Genomic DNA, 20,010 nt, shown 5'->3' with positions numbered 1-20,010 from the left:
GAATATTAGTCAATAACTGTCAAGCACTGAATATGCTGACTCTAGAAAAGTTCTTTAAAAATTAAAAAAAAACTATTGAACATGATTATGATAAATTGTACAAATTTAAAAAACAACTACTAATTCTGTACTTTTTCTTTTATGCTGTGGAAGTTTCAGATCTTAGAAACACAAAACAGAATCATCTAAGATGGAAAGTATTCAAAAACATTAAATTATTTTGTACCTCTCCAAAACACAGGTGCATTGAAAAATGTCCTGAATTGAAAATGCTCCCAATGCACAATGGTAAAGTAGCATAATGTAGGCAAATTTTGCTTTCAATTTCAGATGTCATACTATTCTGGAACTTGAGTTCACTTTGAATGAAATCATGAAGACAATTTGGATAAATGCACTCTTCTGTCTATTATCCATACACAACTTACAATAATATTTAGAACATATAGGTGACCTTGAAAGCACAGCCCCAGAATAATAAACAGGACTCATATTTATGTTATTTTAAGTTTCCATATAGTCAGACCATGAGATCATGGTTGAATTATAAATACATAGAATGTGAATGTATCGGGATTGATCCCTTCATTTATTTAGAATCCTTGCACTGTTTGGAACATATTAATCTTACCTTTAGTCTAGACCAGGGTTTAATAAACTTTTACTGTAAAGTACCCTATAGCAAATACTTTAGGATTTGCAAACCAAACCATCTATGCCACAGCTTTTTAACTCTGCACAAAGCAGCCTTTAACAATATGAGATGATTGGGCACAACACTTTACAAAACACAGCACACCAGCTGGATTTGACTCTCAGGCTATAGATTGCCAATCCCTGGTCTTGATCTTTAAGATTCTCAGAATAGTTATTTTACCTTTATGGAAAAAAAATTGAATTTATGTTTTCATCCAGGTAGACAAACTCTTTTTTAAAAATTGCAGTCTTAGTAGAACGTATAACTTAGAGAGTTACCAAAATACTAACTGTCGGAAATAGTGGAGACTTCCTCATTATGATACAACCAGCTGACAACAGGAGCAGGTGAGCTGCTAACTCGACAAACCACTTCTGCATCCTCTCCTTGTTTGAATTCTTGAGGAGATACAACTTCTCTGAAAGTCAGTTTTTCTGTTTCAAGAAAGAAAAAATGAATCATAAAAAATATTATTGCCTATTCCTCCCTCTAATGGATTCCATTCCCTGTTTTTATTTGTTATAATAAAAGAATAATGTAAACAAAGATTTCCTTAAAATAGTTTAAACCAGATCATCTCAATGCTCTCGTCAATAATTTCCCATATCAGTGAGAATAAAATCCAAAGCCCTTTCAATGTTCTACTAGGTCATATATGAACTGGACTCCACTCCATCACTGATCCCAATTTCCATCTCTCTTCCTAGTCACTCCAGGCAAACTGTCTCTTTCTACTTTCTTGGACACTCCAGGCTGGTTCAGACCTTGGGCATTTATACTCTTTAAATAGCCTTACAATTTCTGCCAAACTGTAATTTCATCAGAAAACTTCCTGATCTCCTCATATAAAATAGCAATGCCTTCACATGCTTCAACTTTCTCAATCACCCTTCTCCACTTATTTTCTTGGGTATAGAATGTCATAGAATGCCTACTATGAGAATTTTTCATGAAGGTAAAGTGTTTTTCTTGGGAAAATATTCTTTATCTTTTTAACATTGTAAAAAAAAAACACTAGGATTACTTCCTTTGACATTATTTTAAATAACATAAAATCATTCTATACACTATGCCTATGAATTAACCATTTCAATCTATGTTTTACCATTTGTGAAATACATGTTCTGGGGTCACATGAATAAGAATACATCTTTTTTCAAAGAGTTTAGAAACCAGTAGGGAGAAAAGTCTAAATCAGGAAAAATAGGGGTAATGATGGCAAGTTGTTTGATCATCAAACAAGAGGATCTCTTGTGGGAATATTCTTCTTTCTTTCTTTTTTCTTAATCCTGTTTTTAGAATTAAAAAATATATATGGACAATGCCATTCCTGGGTATCTACTCAAAAGACTTAAGGGCAAAGACACAAATGGACATTTGCACACCAATGTTTATAGCAGCATTATTTACAGTTGCAAAGAGATGGAAACGGCCAAAATGTCCATCAGCAGATGAGTGGCTGAACGGTCTGTGGCATGTACATACGATGGAATATTATGCAGCTTTAAGACAGAATAAACTTATGAAGCATGTAATAACATAGATGGACCTAGGGAACATTATGCTGAGTGAGTCTAGCCAAAAACTAAAGGACAAATACTGTATGGTCCCACTGATGTGAACCGACATTCGAGAATAAACTTGGAATATGTCATTGGTAACAGAGACCAGCAGGAGTTAGAAACAGGGTAAGATAATGGGTAATTGGAGCTGAAGGGATACAGACTGTGCAACAGGACTAGATACAAAAACTCAAAAACGGACAGCACAATAATACCTAATTGTAATGTAATTATGTTAAAACACTGAATGAAGCTGCATCTGAGCTATAGTTTTTTGTTTGTTTGTTTGTTTGTTTGTGTCTTTTTCATTATTATTTTTTTCTGTATATTAACATTCTATATCTTTTTCTGTTGTTTTGCTAGTTCTTTTCCTAAATCGATGCAAATGTACTAAGAAATGATGATCATGCATCTATGTGATGATGTTAAGAATTACTGATTGCATATGTAGAATGGAATGATTTCTAAATGTTGTGTTAATTTCTTTTTTTCTTTAATTAATAAAAAAATAAAAAATAAAAATAAATAATAAAAAAATATATATGGAGATGACAGTGTATGAGCAAGTATTGTAAATGTGCTTAGAAGTTTTCACTGGTAGAAATACTACCTACCACATATTGATTGTAAGGCATTGCTCTGAGTGCTTTGTGTAATATTAATTAATTTAGTCCTCAAAACAACTCCATGAGATAGGTAATTTCATTTCACACATTTTATAGATGAGGTAAATGAAGACAGGAAGTTTAAGCAATTTTCTCATGATATCACAAAACTAAGTGGTAGAATCTGATTTCAAACTCAAAAGTGAGTCGAGATTCACAAGCAGTGTTCCTAAAGTGGTCAATGATTCCTAAAGGTAAAAATGGTGAAATGAAGTTAGGAAACAATCGATCTCAAGTCATAAAATAAAGTGTAAATGTGGGAAACCTTGGAAATGAAAATATCTTTTGGAGAAGTAGCCCTGATAGATGTCACTTTCCTCTAGATAAGCATTATTCTTTCTTTCTTTCTGTCCACTTCTCTTCAGTGACATTTCCCCAATTCTCATTTTCAGTGCTATCAACATATGCATTATTCTTTCTTTCTGTCCACTTCTCTTCAGTGACATTTCCCCAATTCTCATTTTCAGTGCTATCAACATATGCAATTTCGTTTGGTCTAACTATGACCTTTGAATGAGAGGGGAAAAGTAGCTCTAGCAAATTTCATACACTAAATAGACAACTATTTCCTGTTTATTCGACAGTCTTAATTGCATAAGATATTGAAAACATTTCCAGTTATATTTTTATATCAAATGATTTTGTTTCATCTATGTTTATAATCATGTATTTCCTATAATATCTTCAAGATGCTCGATGGTAAACTACAGATAAACTGATAAAGGTCCTAGAACAGTTTAGTTCTCATTGAATGGTAGTTTACATAATTAAATAAATTTTATTTTGGTTGAATTTTCATAAGAAACCAAATTTTAATAAACTAAAACTTATAAATACAGGACTTACGGTAAATTTCCAGAACGACTGTAGCTTCTTGGGTCTGTCCTTTGGCATCTGTTGCTTGACAACGATATATCCCTGCATCTTCTATATTTGCGTTGTATATGGTTAATCGTGATCTAACACCTTCCTTTTGCACCACTACCCTCTGTGTCGAAATTATCTTCTCTCCTTGAGGATTAAACCAATCTATACTCTCAGGTTCACCAATTGCTGTAAAGAGCCATGGCAAAGAACTATTTCAAAACATGTTTCAAGTATTTGTTCTGTCATTGACATTTATGATTATGAAACAAACTTTCACAACTTAGAAACAAATGTAAATAAGAAGAAGACTGGAAATCTTAATCTTACAAAATTGTAAGTAAACACAAATGTTAGCACACATGTTCATTCTTACTTAGCCAACATTGGGGATTCAATCCTGTTTGAGTAAATGAAACCCAAAAGTTCCAAAGCATACTTCTTGCATGGTATTAAACCTATAATAGTTGAGTGAATCTTTTTCTTAAAAATCTATGAATTATTACAATACTTACATAGTGAAATCACATGGATCACATAATAAGACATAAATACTACTTGATAGAAAAATCTGAACAGAAAGTCTGTTACTAACATGTATACTGGCTTAATTCTCTTTGCTAGGGTGAGGTCAGGTAGTAGCATTTTTTTTTTCCTTTGATAAAACACAGACTCACAAAAATGGAAATATTTTGCCAAAATGTTTTGGCCTTTGATGACCCTTAAGATTGAATTAATTTCCCAAGTTGTCAAAATTGTACAGATAAGACCAATAAACAATTAAACAATGGAAACCCATTCCTCCCATTTTTCAGCTGAAATGAATGGTTTTGTCATTTTAATTGAAAATCATTAACTAATCATATGATAATTAGAATTCATTGCAATGATATTATACTGCATGGTAATTACAACAAAATCATTGCAAGATAAACATTTATTTGAGTTTTCCAATTCAGAATTTAGGTTATCATCCTCTTTGTAAATGGAGAAGCTTCCTATGTTTATACCAAAAGAATGTATTTCACCTAATTGGTTGAAGCTTAATGGTGGAAGCAGAACATGATGAACTCAAAACTATTTGGTAAAATACATAAAATTAAGCAACAAGTGCAGGACCTCTTTGAAGAAAATAGTTTCTTCTCATTTTTGTCAAGAGGTGGTTTTAGAAACAAATGCTCCTTTTTTTATAATAAATTAAACATGCTTGAGCAAAAAGTATGAACATTTAGTCAAATTGTAAATGAGTAATAGTTACATTTTCTTCGGTTTTTTTGAGTAGAGCTATAAAACCATAGATTTTGTAGATTAATGCACTTTTCTTGGAAGAAGGGATGAGTTGTTTCTTTTATTTCTCCCTCCATAGAGAAATTACAAATGATAGTTCAAAAGAGAATAGCTTAAATTTGAGCAATACAAAATGTTATAAAGTATCTAAAAAAAGGACATTCAGAGAACTATCTCATTATCATACAGTTCCTTAATGCACAGAGTAGTAATAATTCTCTTTTTCCTTTCATCTCTATTAAATAATTTCAAATGAAATATTCCATATTATTTTATTGATAAGACTGGACTATTGGATCGATTATTAATAAATATCATTACATATTTTATTTTCTAAAAGACAGCTATAAAAATTCATATATGTTATTGTAACACATTGTTACTTAGCTCTAGGTTATGACTACCTTCAGTTTAGATTTAAGAAATTTGTTTTACTGAGTTTTAAATTTCTGTGCTTTAGGGTACCTGGAAATTTTAGATTCACATCTACATATTTATCATTCTGTATTTACTGGAGAAAACACATGCAAACATGATTTGCATAGGTTTTATATATTCATATATTATATATATATATATATATATATATATATATATTTATATATTTTGGCATGGGTAGGCTCTGGGAATCAAACATGGGTCTCCGGCATGGCAGGCAAAACCTATGCCACTGAGCGACCATTGCATCACCTAGATATTTATTTTTAGATGCTTGTTTTAGCTAACATAAACAAAGACACATATGTGAGAATAGTATAGGTCTTCACTATACATTTTTATAAAAAAAGAGAAAAAAAATTAATTATTTGGTCCTTTTATTAAGAACAAAACAGAGTACAACTGAATAATGTTAATACTTTTAGTTTATATCTTACTTGAATTAAGTAACACATACAAAACCAATTACATTATACAACTTATATCATAGTGATATTCAAATACACAAAAAGAATATAATTTCATTTTATTTTAAAAAACAATTTTAAACAGTTTTATTGTTCTGTGATTATGAGATCCAATTGAGCTAGATATATATGTATGTGTGTGGCTGTATATTTATATAAAATATGAATTTAATGAAATTTAGAAACACTATCAAGTGACCTATTATCTTGTGCTGGAGCTGCTGCGAACAGTATAGATGATGTTGAACCAATCTCTCCCTTATTCTTTGCTTTTCCTTTTAGTAATATATGAAAATATTTATCAATGGACCCATCAATTTAGATCTCTAAGAAAGCAAATGTATGAAAATAATGGGCTTTATAAAAGATTATTTTATCACAAGATGTGATAAAAACACATATATGCATATAGTTGTATATATATATATATAACATAATTGTGTATACTATTAATATACTTTTAAAATATGTTATTATAGTGGTGACTTTCTTTATTGGTGGGACTTTCTATTTTAATTAATTTTAACATTATATAAAAACCATGTCATTCACAAGGCAACTTATAAAATGCGCTTCATTTCAGCAATGTCTATTTTAATTTTGATTTGCTCTCATATAATCAGTGATAACAAAACATCTAAAATATTCCCCTCAGCATGTTTGGCTCTAAGTGAATATTTATTTTTTAAAACTCTGGGTAGGAAGGCTTGTATGCATAAAATGAATATGATGAATATAAATAGAAGTAGAATGTATTTATTTGTGAATTATGCAATATGTTGAATTTGAATTTTCTACTTGAGTATTTATGGATTATGTGAAAGAATTCTGCATGTATCTGATTAAACTGAATGAGGCCTACATAATTTTCCATAGGTATCTTGATATATGATACTTTTAATTAAGTCAGGAAAATTGGGCAAAAGTTTTCCTGATTAAATAACTGACTAATTAAAAGAATGAATATTAACTTTTCAAAGGGGTGGATTTGATTTTCTATGCTCTAAAACTTTCATTCAGGTGTAGCTATGAAGCTGTGTTCCATATCTAATTTATTCATTGCATATTTATAAAATGCTTCAGTTATTATCTTTACATTTATCCTAACATTTCAGTTCAGACAGAAAAGATATTTAAATTTATTCTGATGATATTTACATTATATTTGATAATATGTTATTTTCAAAATAAATAATCTAGTTTGGAAGTCAAAATTAATGACTGAATGAACAGAAATGAAATTTACGGTTTTTAATATTCAAAATGCAATTATTAATACTTTTTCAATCATTATAAACCTAATGATAATATAAGATGTTATTTTCGAAAACTAAGCATTCAACTACTTTAAACTTTAGACAACATATTTTATAAGTAATTAAAGAATAAAGGAAATGATCTAAAATTTTTTATCAAAATACACATACCTGTACATGTGAAGAATTTAGATTCGCCCACACTGAGCTCTACTTTGCTAAGTGAAATTGTCACTTGAAGAAGAGCTGAAAAACAAGATAAACATTTGAGTAACAATTAATTGTGATTTCAAACTTGAATTTTTCAAATTCTAAGACCTTAATACATGTTGTGTAAACCATATTATGTAAACCGCAGATTTTTATTCCAAATTTTTATTACCTAAAACAAAACAGAGTTTTAGAAAATACAGTCCAACCACATTATATCCATCACATTAAAATGCATTTCACAATCATACAAAATATAGCACTTGTTCAAGTTGATAAGTTGAAATTCTTTAGTTAACTAATTGAGCAATTCATACTCAGATAAACATTCCACGTTTACAGGTTAAGTCTTATATATGTTAACTGATTGGGCAATAACTAAGGAAAACATTTGCTAAACATTTGTAAATTTGCTTGAAAGAGTAAAACCTACACTACATTCACAACAATAAAAATACGAATAACTATATTTTGACATTTCCATAAATGGAGACACGCACTAGAAAAGAAGTCAGCATGGCGTAAGGAAAGTGAGTGAATATAATTTTTATAAGACAGAAAATTGAAAGGCTAAGACTATGACAATGGGAATTTGGAGATGCTCAATATTTTAAATACACTTGTCAGTAAATTTGAAATAAAACTGCGGAATAGCCTGGGATTTTAGAACATAATTAAAATTATGTTGTAATATAAATTTGTAGGCACATTTCTAACACTATGATGGACAATATACTCTGACCACTCCCTTAACACCAGTCTCACCATCTCTTACTCCCAGAAATGCATAACTGAGCTTTCAGTAAAGCAGAAAGCCTGGAAGGAAAAAAAAAAAAAGGTGGGGAGGTGGGAATCTGTGAATAGAGTACAAGCCTGCATTGGGCATTTGTCAATCATAGTAACAAAAAAGTTTGTTTAAGGAAGCACAGGCTGCACAGACATGAGATCCAAATTTCTACAAAACAAAAGACTACAGGAGAACATCCTATAACAGTGGCTCTAGAATTTGATTCACCATCAGTGTAACAAGGGTATAGAATAAATCCAACTCATGTCAAAGGCAGACGACAAGGAAACTGGTATCTCCTGGCCTAGATTTTGGAAAAAATGTTTCTCCTTAGATATATTAACCACTGTTCTGTCTTATCTTCACTTTAAAATTTTAATTATAAATATATGCTCTTTGGGAAAAGCCAAATTGAGAGATTAAACAAACAAAAAAAAGTCTCATATACAGTTTTTAGCTAAGTGGCAGAAACAAGCATTAGTCCTCTTCAGAAGGCCTATGTCATCATTTCAGGCTGCCCAAGATTTTACTAAATGAAGCTATGTTTCACATAAACTCTCATTCTGACCTTATAAAGTATTTGGTGAAATAAGGCACTATAAGCAAGAGATAGCTGAAAGAATAGATAAGAGAAAAAACTATGTAATTTCAAATCCTGGAGGTTGTAGACTAAGAAGGTATCATAAGTATGTCCAAAATGTCTAAGGAAAGAAAATATGAAGTAAAAAAAAAAAAAAAAAAAAAGTGGGAAAGGAACAAAATATTTATCAGGAAAGACCAGTTAAATATCTTACTTAAATTCTTTAAAATATGTGTCCTTAATTTCATATTCCCCATTTTCTACTAAAAAAAATCCTTTTCATTTTTTTCAGGAAACATTTCTGGGAAACCTAACCTGAGCTACATGAATTTATCCTAATTGTGTTTATTTTATCAATATTCACATAAAACCTGGAATATTGTAGGTGTTCAACAAGTGTAGAATTAAACCTGTCTTTTCAGGAAGAAACAGATAAAGATGAGCATAAGAAGGCAGAAAGAATTAAAAACGAGGCGAACGAAGGGACAAGAGGGTATCTACAAACTATAAACAATGCTTATTCCATAAGGAGAGGAACAGAATAATGTTTCTGTTCAAATGAAAAGACTTTTCATTTTAAGAAGTTACTAATTCCCTTAGCAAATTTAGTTTAAGTAGAACAGGGTCAACAGAAGAAGTTTTTAGAAGCACTAGAGGAATTTGAGATTATCCTTATAATAAATTTAAATCTGAAGAGATAAAGGTGTTACAGGAATGCAAATTTTTGAGCAAGGGCAAAGAGATTTCGAAACCTGAAAAAGCTTAAACATGCCTGTAGATAAAAGGGAAGGAGGCAGAAAAAAGCCTATAAATTTGAAAGAAAAAGAAAATTATAATTCCATTCATTATTCTGTTCCCCTCCTTTATGACATCATCCTATTTCCTGGCATTAACATCCTTTTTTTGTCTTTGTTCTTCAATCTGGTCTTTGCCAAGATTTATTCTGAAATCTTCAACCCTCTGCTAAAATTCTGTTGAATAGCATACTTTAACTTCAAACTTTCTAGGTGCATAATGACTCTGTTTCCCTTCCCCCAAAATCTTTCTATCTTTTGGTTCCCATCATTCAATTTTGAAATCTTGGCAACATAAACTCTGAAATATATCTTGTATCCATTCTTGTTTATTCTGAATGTTGTTTCCTTAATGCATGCATCATTAATTTTAATCAGAGATATTTCATCAGCCTCCAGATTTCTTTTTCTGAATGTGATCTCCTTAATCTGTCTTCCCTCCAACGTGTTTCTCTGGCTGTTACAAGCAAAAATGTCTAAAACTATCTTTAACTTCACACTCCTACTCAGAATTTTTCAGACTAGGTTTTCTGTGCCCAGTTAATCAATTCTTATACTACACAATTATACACTTTAATTGAAAGAACACTTATCTTTTCAAGCTTATTTCCATTTAATTTGCTCCAATGTTTCTGCAGCTATAGACAATTAGCACTAATTACCCCCCTGCCCCACTGACTCAAGCTTTATCATCCCTGTGCATTTGCTCTGTTTCCCTTGCACTCATCTCCCTTTTGCACATCTCCACATGGATGACCGCATTTTACCTTCAAAGCAAAATCAAAATGTCAATAACCTTATAAAACATTCTCAGGTTTATTTGTTTAAACAAATAAATATCTTTGATCAGTGGACATTTTCATTAAACAATGGAAACTTTCATCACTGATTATTCTATTCATTTCTCTTCCTTATTTGAATATAATTTCCTAGAAGCCAGGGCTCTCATTAACTTCACATTTGTTTCCCCTAAACTGATAAAATACGACTAGATGCAGAATAATGGATGAACACTTACCACAAATTAATTGTATACTAGGCACAGAAAATTGACACTACCAATAATATACAATTCTGGAATCGCTCCATAACCTTAAATTGAATTTGGGGATATCTGAGAGTTTGAGCAAAGTCTGTCAATTATTACTTAAATAATTTCCACTTTTGACAATTGGGGTAAATATGCTTTTATAAGGAAGAGTTTACTAAAAAGACAGAACTTAAAAGATGCAGACAATTTAAAAGTCAAATGCATTCCTGGACAATTTTATAATGATTTGCTGATGGGTGTAATAAAAAATATATTTTCATTATATAAAATTAAATTGAGCATGGAATTAACTAGTTAATCTATATTAAAATACTTAGTTAACTTATCATTCAGTACAAACTATCAATTAATTAATCAATCATTTTGTTGGCTGGACACAATGTTATATTTTAGAGGTTTAAAAAATTATGTTGAAAACATAAAAAATCTCCACATTAATATCATTGCCAATGGCCAGAATTGCTGTAAATGACCTCTAAAAATATATTAGAAGTATATTTTAAGAAAGCCTGAAAAACCAAAATTTAAAGCCCGTGACTAACCATTTGTTCAGTAAGTTAACAACAGAGTTTTGGGTGATTGGTCTTGACCTGTAGCTGCCTACAATTGTCCTGTTTTGAACTCAAATATCAGAAGAAAACTAAATAGTTTTCTAATGCCAAAAAGTTATGATTGGATAGGATAATAAAGGTATAGTATATCTAATACCCTATCTATTTAACCATTCCTTCATCTCAGGCTTTTCAAATTAGGCACAAAAATAATTAGATATTAGTATGGGCATTTATTTTAATTAAGAAAAAAATATTAGGCATTCCTAATTTAAAAATTTATGTTTGACCTTGAGATTTGAAAATGAAATGACATTCACTGATGCCAAAAATCTCATTTTGATGTTTTACTCCTCTTAAGTATTTGGAATGAATATAATACCTATGAAGAAAAGCTTTGATGGATGTAATGTTAAAAAGATTCATTGCATATAATGAGTGTTAACGACTCAATGTCCATCTTCCTTATAAATCAGGCAACACATTTTTTAGAGTTGTGGTCGAACAGTCATAAACACTAGTATATACCTTTGCAAGGAGTTCTTACTTAAGTTAAGAAAATGTTTTAAACTTACAGATTCAAAAGCAAAGCCAAAATAAATTTGTCTTCTGCAAACAATTCTAAAAGCAAAGCATGTACCACCAATTTAAAAGTTAGTTGAATGAATTAAAACATTTCCTAAGATCAGTAACCTTTTTTTACTTTATTCAGTATGCAATCACTCTTCTAGATGGTATGGCATGCCCATATATTAAGCCACAGTCCCTAACTTCAAGGGATTTACAAATTATTTGGCAGGAAAAAATCTCAGAAAAAGATAAGTAATACAACAAAGTGGTATGTATCAATTATGACCAAAGGAGACTTATGATTAAGGATGTTTCACAAAGGGCAATACAAACTTGAGAAGACCAAAGAGCTTGGATAGCTTGGAATAAAAGAAAGGGGAGGACATTTTAGGCCAGGTAGGTTAAAATGCTCAAGATTTATTCAAGGGATGATAAATACTTAAATACAGATGAGATTAAACTGGTGCAGAATAGTGATGGGATAATAGCACTGGAGACTAGTTAGAAAATATCTCTGGAGGATCTCAAAAGCTATGGTTAAATATCTGGACTTTAAATTGTGCCTTACTTATTTATAAAAAGAAACTGACATGATAAAATTGGTATTCAGTAAAGATTCCTCAGGAGGTAGGATGACAGAAAAAATTGAATTAAGGGGAAGAAGCACTTATGGTATGTTGTAATGAACTGCTGTATTGGTTGATAAAAAAGGTAAAAATGGATGTAACAAAAAAAATCAAAATGAGTTATACCTGCGGTCAATTACAGCATTACGGATCAAAGGAAAATATCAAAGATGTTAAGATTTTCTACTTCTCTGACGCACATGTCATACATATAAGAAACAATTTAGGGAGGAGGAGTTAATGCAAGGGAAAATATGAAGCCGTAATTTATTTCATAAATGAAATTATTTTCCAGAATGGAACATAGACAACATTATAACAAAGATAATTGCTATCCTGACAAAGCTGCAATTAGAACTTATAGTTTAAGTAAGCATACAAATCAAATAACAGATATTCAAAAGGGACTTCCCTAATTTACAGGAATATAAATATAATGAATTCATTGGCATTTCGAAGTTCCATCAGGGAACCAAGAGCCCTGTGCAACTTGATACAATATTTAACAGTGGCATCTAATATGGCCAATTTATCACCTGCAGAGATTAAAAATAATAAAATAAACTGACAACTTAGTCTTTTGTTTGCCTGACACAAAGAAACATTGGATTTCTTCAGAATTCCAAAAGTTATGCAGAGATAACCAAGGCATTGATTTATCTTGATACAATTACTCCTAACATTTTCCAAGCAAGACCTTTACATGTTGACTTACATAGAGGGAGTCTAAGGCACTTATCTACTAATTATAGCCACTCCCAAAGAGTCTTAGTCATAAAAGGTCCTTATAAATTATTGATTTTCTTAAAGGAGCATGATTTTATAAATTTTTTATTGAAAACATATCTTAAAACTTTTATTACCTGCAAAATAACTATATATATAATTTATTTAAATTTTCACTATGATTTCATTATTGAATTTTCATTTTACAATATTACAACAGCTTAAGCAGGTTACTGGATTTTGGAAATTGTCACAATATCCAAAAACTAAGAACATTAAGAACTTTGCAGGGTATTTAAGGGAGAAACTCTCTATCTTCAACATTTTAGGAAAACAGAACTTAGTAAATGTTTTAACAAACAATTTATATATGTACTTAACCTAGTTATGACAAGGACACAAAGTCAAACTTTTTAATGTAAATCCCCTTCAACTCCACATTTTGTATCTGTCACAAACTTTCCCAGCCTTACCATCTTAGGTTAGAAAGCTAAGTGTCTTTCCTCCTTTCTGAGATTTAATTTTCCTAGTTAAACTCCATAAGCCCAGCCAGGTGCAAGGTCACCTGGATCTTTTTAAGAGCAACTTGTCTGCATCTTTAATGCCTTTTTCCTAATTGGTTCTTTTCTGCCATTCTATAAACGCTGCCTAATTGCTACCATAATAGCTAGCTAGCTAGCTAGAGATAGACAGATAGATGAAAAGAAGAAAGAAAGAAAAAGAAAGGAAGGATGGAAAGAAGAAAATGAAAGGAAGGAATAAAAAAGAAAAGAACAAAGAACAAACAAAGCAAACCAAAATAAATCATATGAAAAGAAAAAAAATACCCTTTTCTCTGCCTCTCTCTCAAGTTATTATGGTACAGTATTATTTTCCAAATATATATATATATATATATATATACACGAATTCTCCAGGTCCCAATCATTCTTTACTCAATTACAATCTACTTCTGTTCTCACCGTTCTACTAATCAATTTGATGTTCATAAGGTCAAAATGGCTTTCCAGTTCTGAAATCCTATAACAACTTTTCAGCATTCATGTAAATAAAGGTTTTGATACTGCCGACTACTTTGTTCTTTAATCTTTCCATTCATTTACTGCTTCATCTTTATCTATCTGTCATTAATAACACATATAGTTATTAATAGCTAGGAAAGAGAATGGCGGGAATGTGTAAGCTGAGATTTGGGTCTCTTAGCAATCTCTTTTTTTGCTTTCTCTTCTTGGGAGTTCTAGAAACCTTCGATCTCAAAAATGATATATGGTATTTACTATGTGCTGGGCATAACTCCAAGAAGTTTAACTACAATAAATAGTTTAGTCCTCAAAAATCCTGTGAAGTAGGTGTTATCATTTTTCCTGGTTTAGAGACAAAAAGGAAGAGGCAAAGGATGATATCATGATTTTCCAAAGGCCACTTAGGCCTTCAGTGTGGTGAAGCAAATTTTGTTCCTCCCATTTGTCCAAGCGTTTGTCTGTACTTCAAACCCGAGCTGTTAGTTTCCAATGTCTTTCTGTGCTTCACTATATGCGACTCACGTATAACACGGGGCCTGTATTATCTGGCTCATTGTAGGCGTTCAGATTTCAGCGTGTGTTCTGTTTGGACTTGGTTTTAATCCCATCCCTAGAAATTCTGATTCGATATATCCAGTGGGGCCTTGGACCACCTTTTTTTAAAAGCTGCCAGGAACTCTCTCTTGCTTCTCAAAAAGCGGCTCCCAGTCTGAACCCGTGGCCTCAAATAGGAGCTTCTTAGTAATACCAAGAAGGCCAGGTCTCTCTCTAGCCTGACTGAAGCAGAATGTATAATTTCACAAGATCCCCAGTAGATCTAAGGCCACAATAATAAAGTGGGATTAGCACTGAGTTTAAATGTGTCAGCAGCTTTGTTTGTTTTCTTTTTTTTTATTGCTCTATTCCTTTTTGTGTTACTTTCCTTATTCAATGGAGCACTTCTTTTCCCCAAATAAGAATATGATATCACTTTTTGCACAGCCACTTATATTTGTCCTGCAGACGATGAACCATTCTCTTGCATTATCATCTACTATGCTGTAGGACTTTCTTTAGAATCCTTACACAGTGCACTGAAACATGTTTATAAGAATTTTATGAATTTCATTAAGTAGAAAAGATTTATAAATATGTTACCTTAAAGGTGATCTCTATTCCCCTTATCCAAGCTCACTAGTGCTGTTTAATTTTAAATTAATCTAAAACTGAAGAAGATTAAGCTTCATAAAATGTTCAAGCAGCAATTAAAATGTGTTCACTGTGGTTCACACACCTGTTTTTTATACTCTTCCAAAATAGTGACTACTTATACTTTATACATGTTAGCCTCTTCCACTTAGCACAGGGTTTGGGAGACGGTCCATACTAAATTATTTGTAAACAAATGAGGTGATACTATAGTAAAGCAATGCAAAACCAAATAAAATGAAAACAAAAGCAAGCTAAAATTTTTCTTATTCATACTCTTATGAATTCTTATTCATATTTTCCATAAATCTTTTTGTTGGCTTTAAGCTTTACTTTACATTTGGGCTATAATAATTTTTAAAAGTTGAATCCAATAAAATCAACTTTAAAGTATTTTCATTATAGGTAGACTAATATATTTTAGATAGATGATGTGTTACTAAACATATAATCAATTGCCTAAATTAAATTAGTTACATACTTGTGGCATTTGATTAAAAAGTATCTACAGGTATGCGGTTTTTGAGTCAGTCACATACACAGACATGGATTTTTCATGTGTACATAAAATGTATAAAAATGTCACCCAAAAGAATGGTAATTCACAATTTAATGGATGTCAAAAGAAGTCAAGCAGATGAAAAAAAGGGCAAGCAAGGGTAAAAAAAAATAAATAAAGGTGAGAAGGTCCACAAGGGAAAGTCAGGAAATGCTGAGTTTGGTCAGATGATGACGATCAGACAACATAATCTGTGATCACCAAGCTCCCATCAGTCATTGAAACAGCACCATGCAAAAATTAATTGACTGTATATTCTGAATCTATATTTCAAACATTTAAAATCTTGGATTATCAATAAATTACAGTGAATGCATCAAACTAAAAAGGAAATAATTCATAATTGAAGTGCATACTGATTTAAATACACATTTCTTGTTTTTAATACAGACAAATATTTTTGTAAAATACATTATACACAATTAAAAACATGCAATATGTTTAAGACATATAGCAATTGCAACTCCAAACATATTTTATTGCCCAGAAGTACCTAGAAAATGGTTTATTACCATAAGTAAAATCATTACATTTGGTACTTTGACATATAAAACAGGAAGCAAAATGACCATCTGCTTTTTTCCTTTTCTTTAGTTTTAAAGCTTATTGTTTCTCTTATATCACTTTATGTAAATAAGAGTTGAACATATCCCTTTATGTCAATTGGCTGGGGAATGTCTGAATGATGAGTGAGGCAATCTGTACTTTACTAGGTAATGAGGCCCTCAGTCCATTAGAAGACCAAGAATACTCACTCATCACTTATTTTGAGTGTGACATTTAATTAAAACTAAAATATTATGAACAGGCTACTAAACCCAAGTTCTACATCCAATCCAAGTTTATTTCAAAAGGCACCACTTAGATATGTAAGTTATTAGTTGCCTTGCTGAAGCCAGCATAAAACATCATGTAAAATTCTGAATTACTGCTAATACCATGTGATTATAAATTAAATTATGGGGAGAATGTTAGCATTTGGCCAAGTTCCTAAGTTTCTAGATGCCTATGTAAGTGCTTCATCTGCCACAACTGTGTGGAGTTTTCTTCCAGATTAAGGTCAGTTTAAACGTTATTTATAAGGCTGACACATCAGAAAGTAAACTGACTAAAAGTTCAGTAACCACTTTTCACCTTTTTATCTACTATGGGTAGTATCACAGTTCCAGCTATTCAAACTTAACAATGCTTACCAGCACTCCTTGAAATACACTGGCATAAAATGCGAAGCACAGCAAAGTATTGCAAATGTTACCGTGAAGTAGTTCAGAAAGAAGGAAAACTCCCTCCTCAGCTTTAGAAATGAACATACCTTGAATTAGTAAATGCTAAAATGAGCTCAAACAAGGGACCAGTAAAAGATATCTTAATGTTAGAGTATATTAATTGCCGGTGTTCAGAAAATTGAAAAATCCTTATGTTCCCCAAATGTGAGATCTATATATTATAGAGTCCAGAATACTTTTATAAGAACAACTTCTTTAATGTATACAATTTTGAAAGAATAGTGTAAGGCATATGCCATATGGTATTAAGGTTTTCAGTGACAAAAGATACTCAGTAGTACAGTTTACTAGATTAAAGTTTCCAATTATAGTTCAAAGACATATCCAATTATTTACTTATTGATAAATTATTTCATTCAATAACCATAGGAAAAATATTTCACCAGATGGGAAATTTTCTTCTATTCATGAAAGGAACAATTTACATGTTTAAAGGTGTAAACAGCTATTCTGTCTCTTAAAGGTCCAAGTCAATTATAGGGGAACTTGTAATGTAGCCTGGGGTACACATTTAATGCCAAGATAAAGCACTACAGAAAGAAAATACATTTTACTAAGGGTTTATTGCAGTGCATCCATAGTAATACAGAAGGAAAGCCAGAGAAATTTAAAAAGGGAAAATTAGTTTGTTTATATAAATAGATAGAATTCTTTTTTTCAGTGAAAGCATTTTAGTTATCTCTGGATTGCAGAGTTTTATAGTCTGAAAGTGCCTACAGGATCTCTAGTCTAGTCTAGCAATCTCAGTTTATACAGGAGGAAATGGTCCATTTGGTTTTCTCTTTTTGAAGATCCAGGATAGGATTGATGCAGATCTGTATCTTGACTACTAATCCCAAGCCTGAGCTAACTCTGAATCTCCAAAATAGTATAATTTACTGATACTGTTCAATAATTTGGATGAAGGAACATATCTGGTGTCTCCTCAGAATGGAAGAACGGTTGACCAGTGGAGAATCCTTCCACAAAGGAAAGAAGATAGCCTACCTCTTTTCCCAGGAGCAGAGTGAAACAAAGGAGACATGGGAACTGTCAAGAGATTGTCAAGACTTTAAAGCTTGGGCCAATGTAACAGAGTCGGGTTTTCCATAAGTTGAGAGGAAAGCTGAAGACAAAGATAAATCAGACCTCACAACTTTGTGTGACTGTGTGTATGTGTGTGTGTGTGTTTGTGTACGTGAGAGAGACAGAGAGAGAGAAAGAGAGAATGGTAAGACCACTCCATAGATGATGAGGCAGCAAAGAAAAATTTCTATGTGGTACATTTAGTACAACAGAGAACCAGAGCTTATTTTATTGAGCTGAGTTTGAGTCCTGTGTGGTGTGAGAAGTTATGCTGTCCCAGAAACCCATACACACCTCACATAGCATACACTAGCAAGGTCGCTGAGCTTGCTAGTATGGATTCTCTGGTGAGAGGTAAGTTACTGTTCTTGAGCCACAGAGCAATCAGGAGTAGGATGGAAAATGCAGTTAAACTCTGAGAAGTCAATGGCACCAACAGGAACTGTGGTAGAAGGAACTGTGGTAGAACTGAGGCAGCATGGAAGGGACCTTGGGATCTTACCAAGCTGTGGGCAAAAATCATATATATATGATTACATGAGCAAGATTTCCATCTCCTTCATAGGCACAGATGTTATCTTGGGAAAATGGTATAAAGACTGAGAGATCACCAAAAAGATACCAAATTAGTGGAAAGAGACTGTGTAGACTGGAATAAACCAAGGATTTGCCTTTGGTACTGTATGAAGAATTTCTTGGCTAGTATGGTATCCAGTTGCTTGGTTCAAGTACTGGCCTGATTGTTACTGTGAGGGTATTTCATAAATGACATTTGTATCTATGATCAGTTGATTGCATCTACTGACAACAAAGGACATTGTCCTCCAAAATATGGAAGCTTCCTTATCCAATAAGTTAGAGGTCTTAAAAGTCAGAAATAAAGATTTCAGAGGGCAGAATAAATTCCATCTAAACTTCAGTATTGGCTCTTGCTGAAATTTCTAATCATACAGCTTCTCCCAGGAAATTCGGGCTAAGGATTTCAGCATCCCCTTTTTCAGAGTTTCCAGCTTTTCAGCCCCAAACCCTAGCTAATTCAGGTTATGTTTTTTTTTTTTTCTTGTATGTTGTATGGCGGGATCATATTTCATTCATTTTCCATGTGAGTATCCCATTACTGAAGCACCATTTGTTAGTTTTGGTTTGTTTGTTTGGGCACCGCATGGGCCAGAAATCGAATCTGGATCTCCCACATGGCAGGCGAGAATTCTACCACTGAACTACCCTCGGACTCCGCAGGTATGTTTTTATATATTATTTGGGTATATACAATATACTCACATTTATATAATAGTATATTTTTATATGTGTGAGAATTAGGCGTAAAGCGTTTTAAACAATGTTTTATAAAGAGCAAATACCTAATATGTTAACTATTGTAATTGCAGCCCCTGTTCTTATTTTAGTTCTAGAAGTGCTCACAGAAACAAATACATTGGTTGTGTCTGTGTATGCGTTTAACAAAAAGAAAAATGCTACATATGGCACACCGACTTAACACTGTCAATCAAAATTATATAAACTAAGAAAATTATTTAATTGATTCAAATTTAAATGATAGTATTTAAGCAAAATATTTTGCTCCTATACAATAATGTTGTTTGACATGCTAAAGAACCCCACTTATTTAGCTAGTAGGTACAACAGAATGTAAAATTTTTGACGTGCGTAAGTAATAAAAAAAATTACATGGTTCACTTACATGCTACTTCTATTACCTTGGTGAGGAGTAGGAAATGGAGGAAAGAATCTGATATTT

At 31.9% G+C, this 20,010-nt stretch overlaps 1 protein-coding gene across 2 annotated transcripts in view; it reads right to left on the bottom strand.

Moving 5' to 3' along the window:
* Positions 1-20,010, bottom strand: part of NCAM2 (neural cell adhesion molecule 2) — a 556,652-nt gene that overhangs the window by 251,140 nt on the left and 285,502 nt on the right. For both annotated transcript variants that reach the window (XM_077118759.1, XM_077118760.1), the window contains exons 2-4: positions 7,408-7,482; positions 3,771-3,977; positions 988-1,131 (exon numbers count right to left, since the gene is read on the bottom strand). In XM_077118759.1, the coding sequence (XP_076974874.1) occupies positions 988-1,131; positions 3,771-3,977; positions 7,408-7,482 (426 nt within the window). The remainder of the gene's footprint in view (positions 1-987; positions 1,132-3,770; positions 3,978-7,407; positions 7,483-20,010) is intronic.

Source organism: Tamandua tetradactyla, chromosome 10, assembly GCF_023851605.1.
Source record: "Tamandua tetradactyla isolate mTamTet1 chromosome 10, mTamTet1.pri, whole genome shotgun sequence".
In the NCBI taxonomy this organism is placed as follows: domain Eukaryota; kingdom Metazoa; phylum Chordata; class Mammalia; order Pilosa; family Myrmecophagidae; genus Tamandua; species Tamandua tetradactyla.
This window is presented reverse-complemented; position numbering and strand designations above follow the sequence as displayed.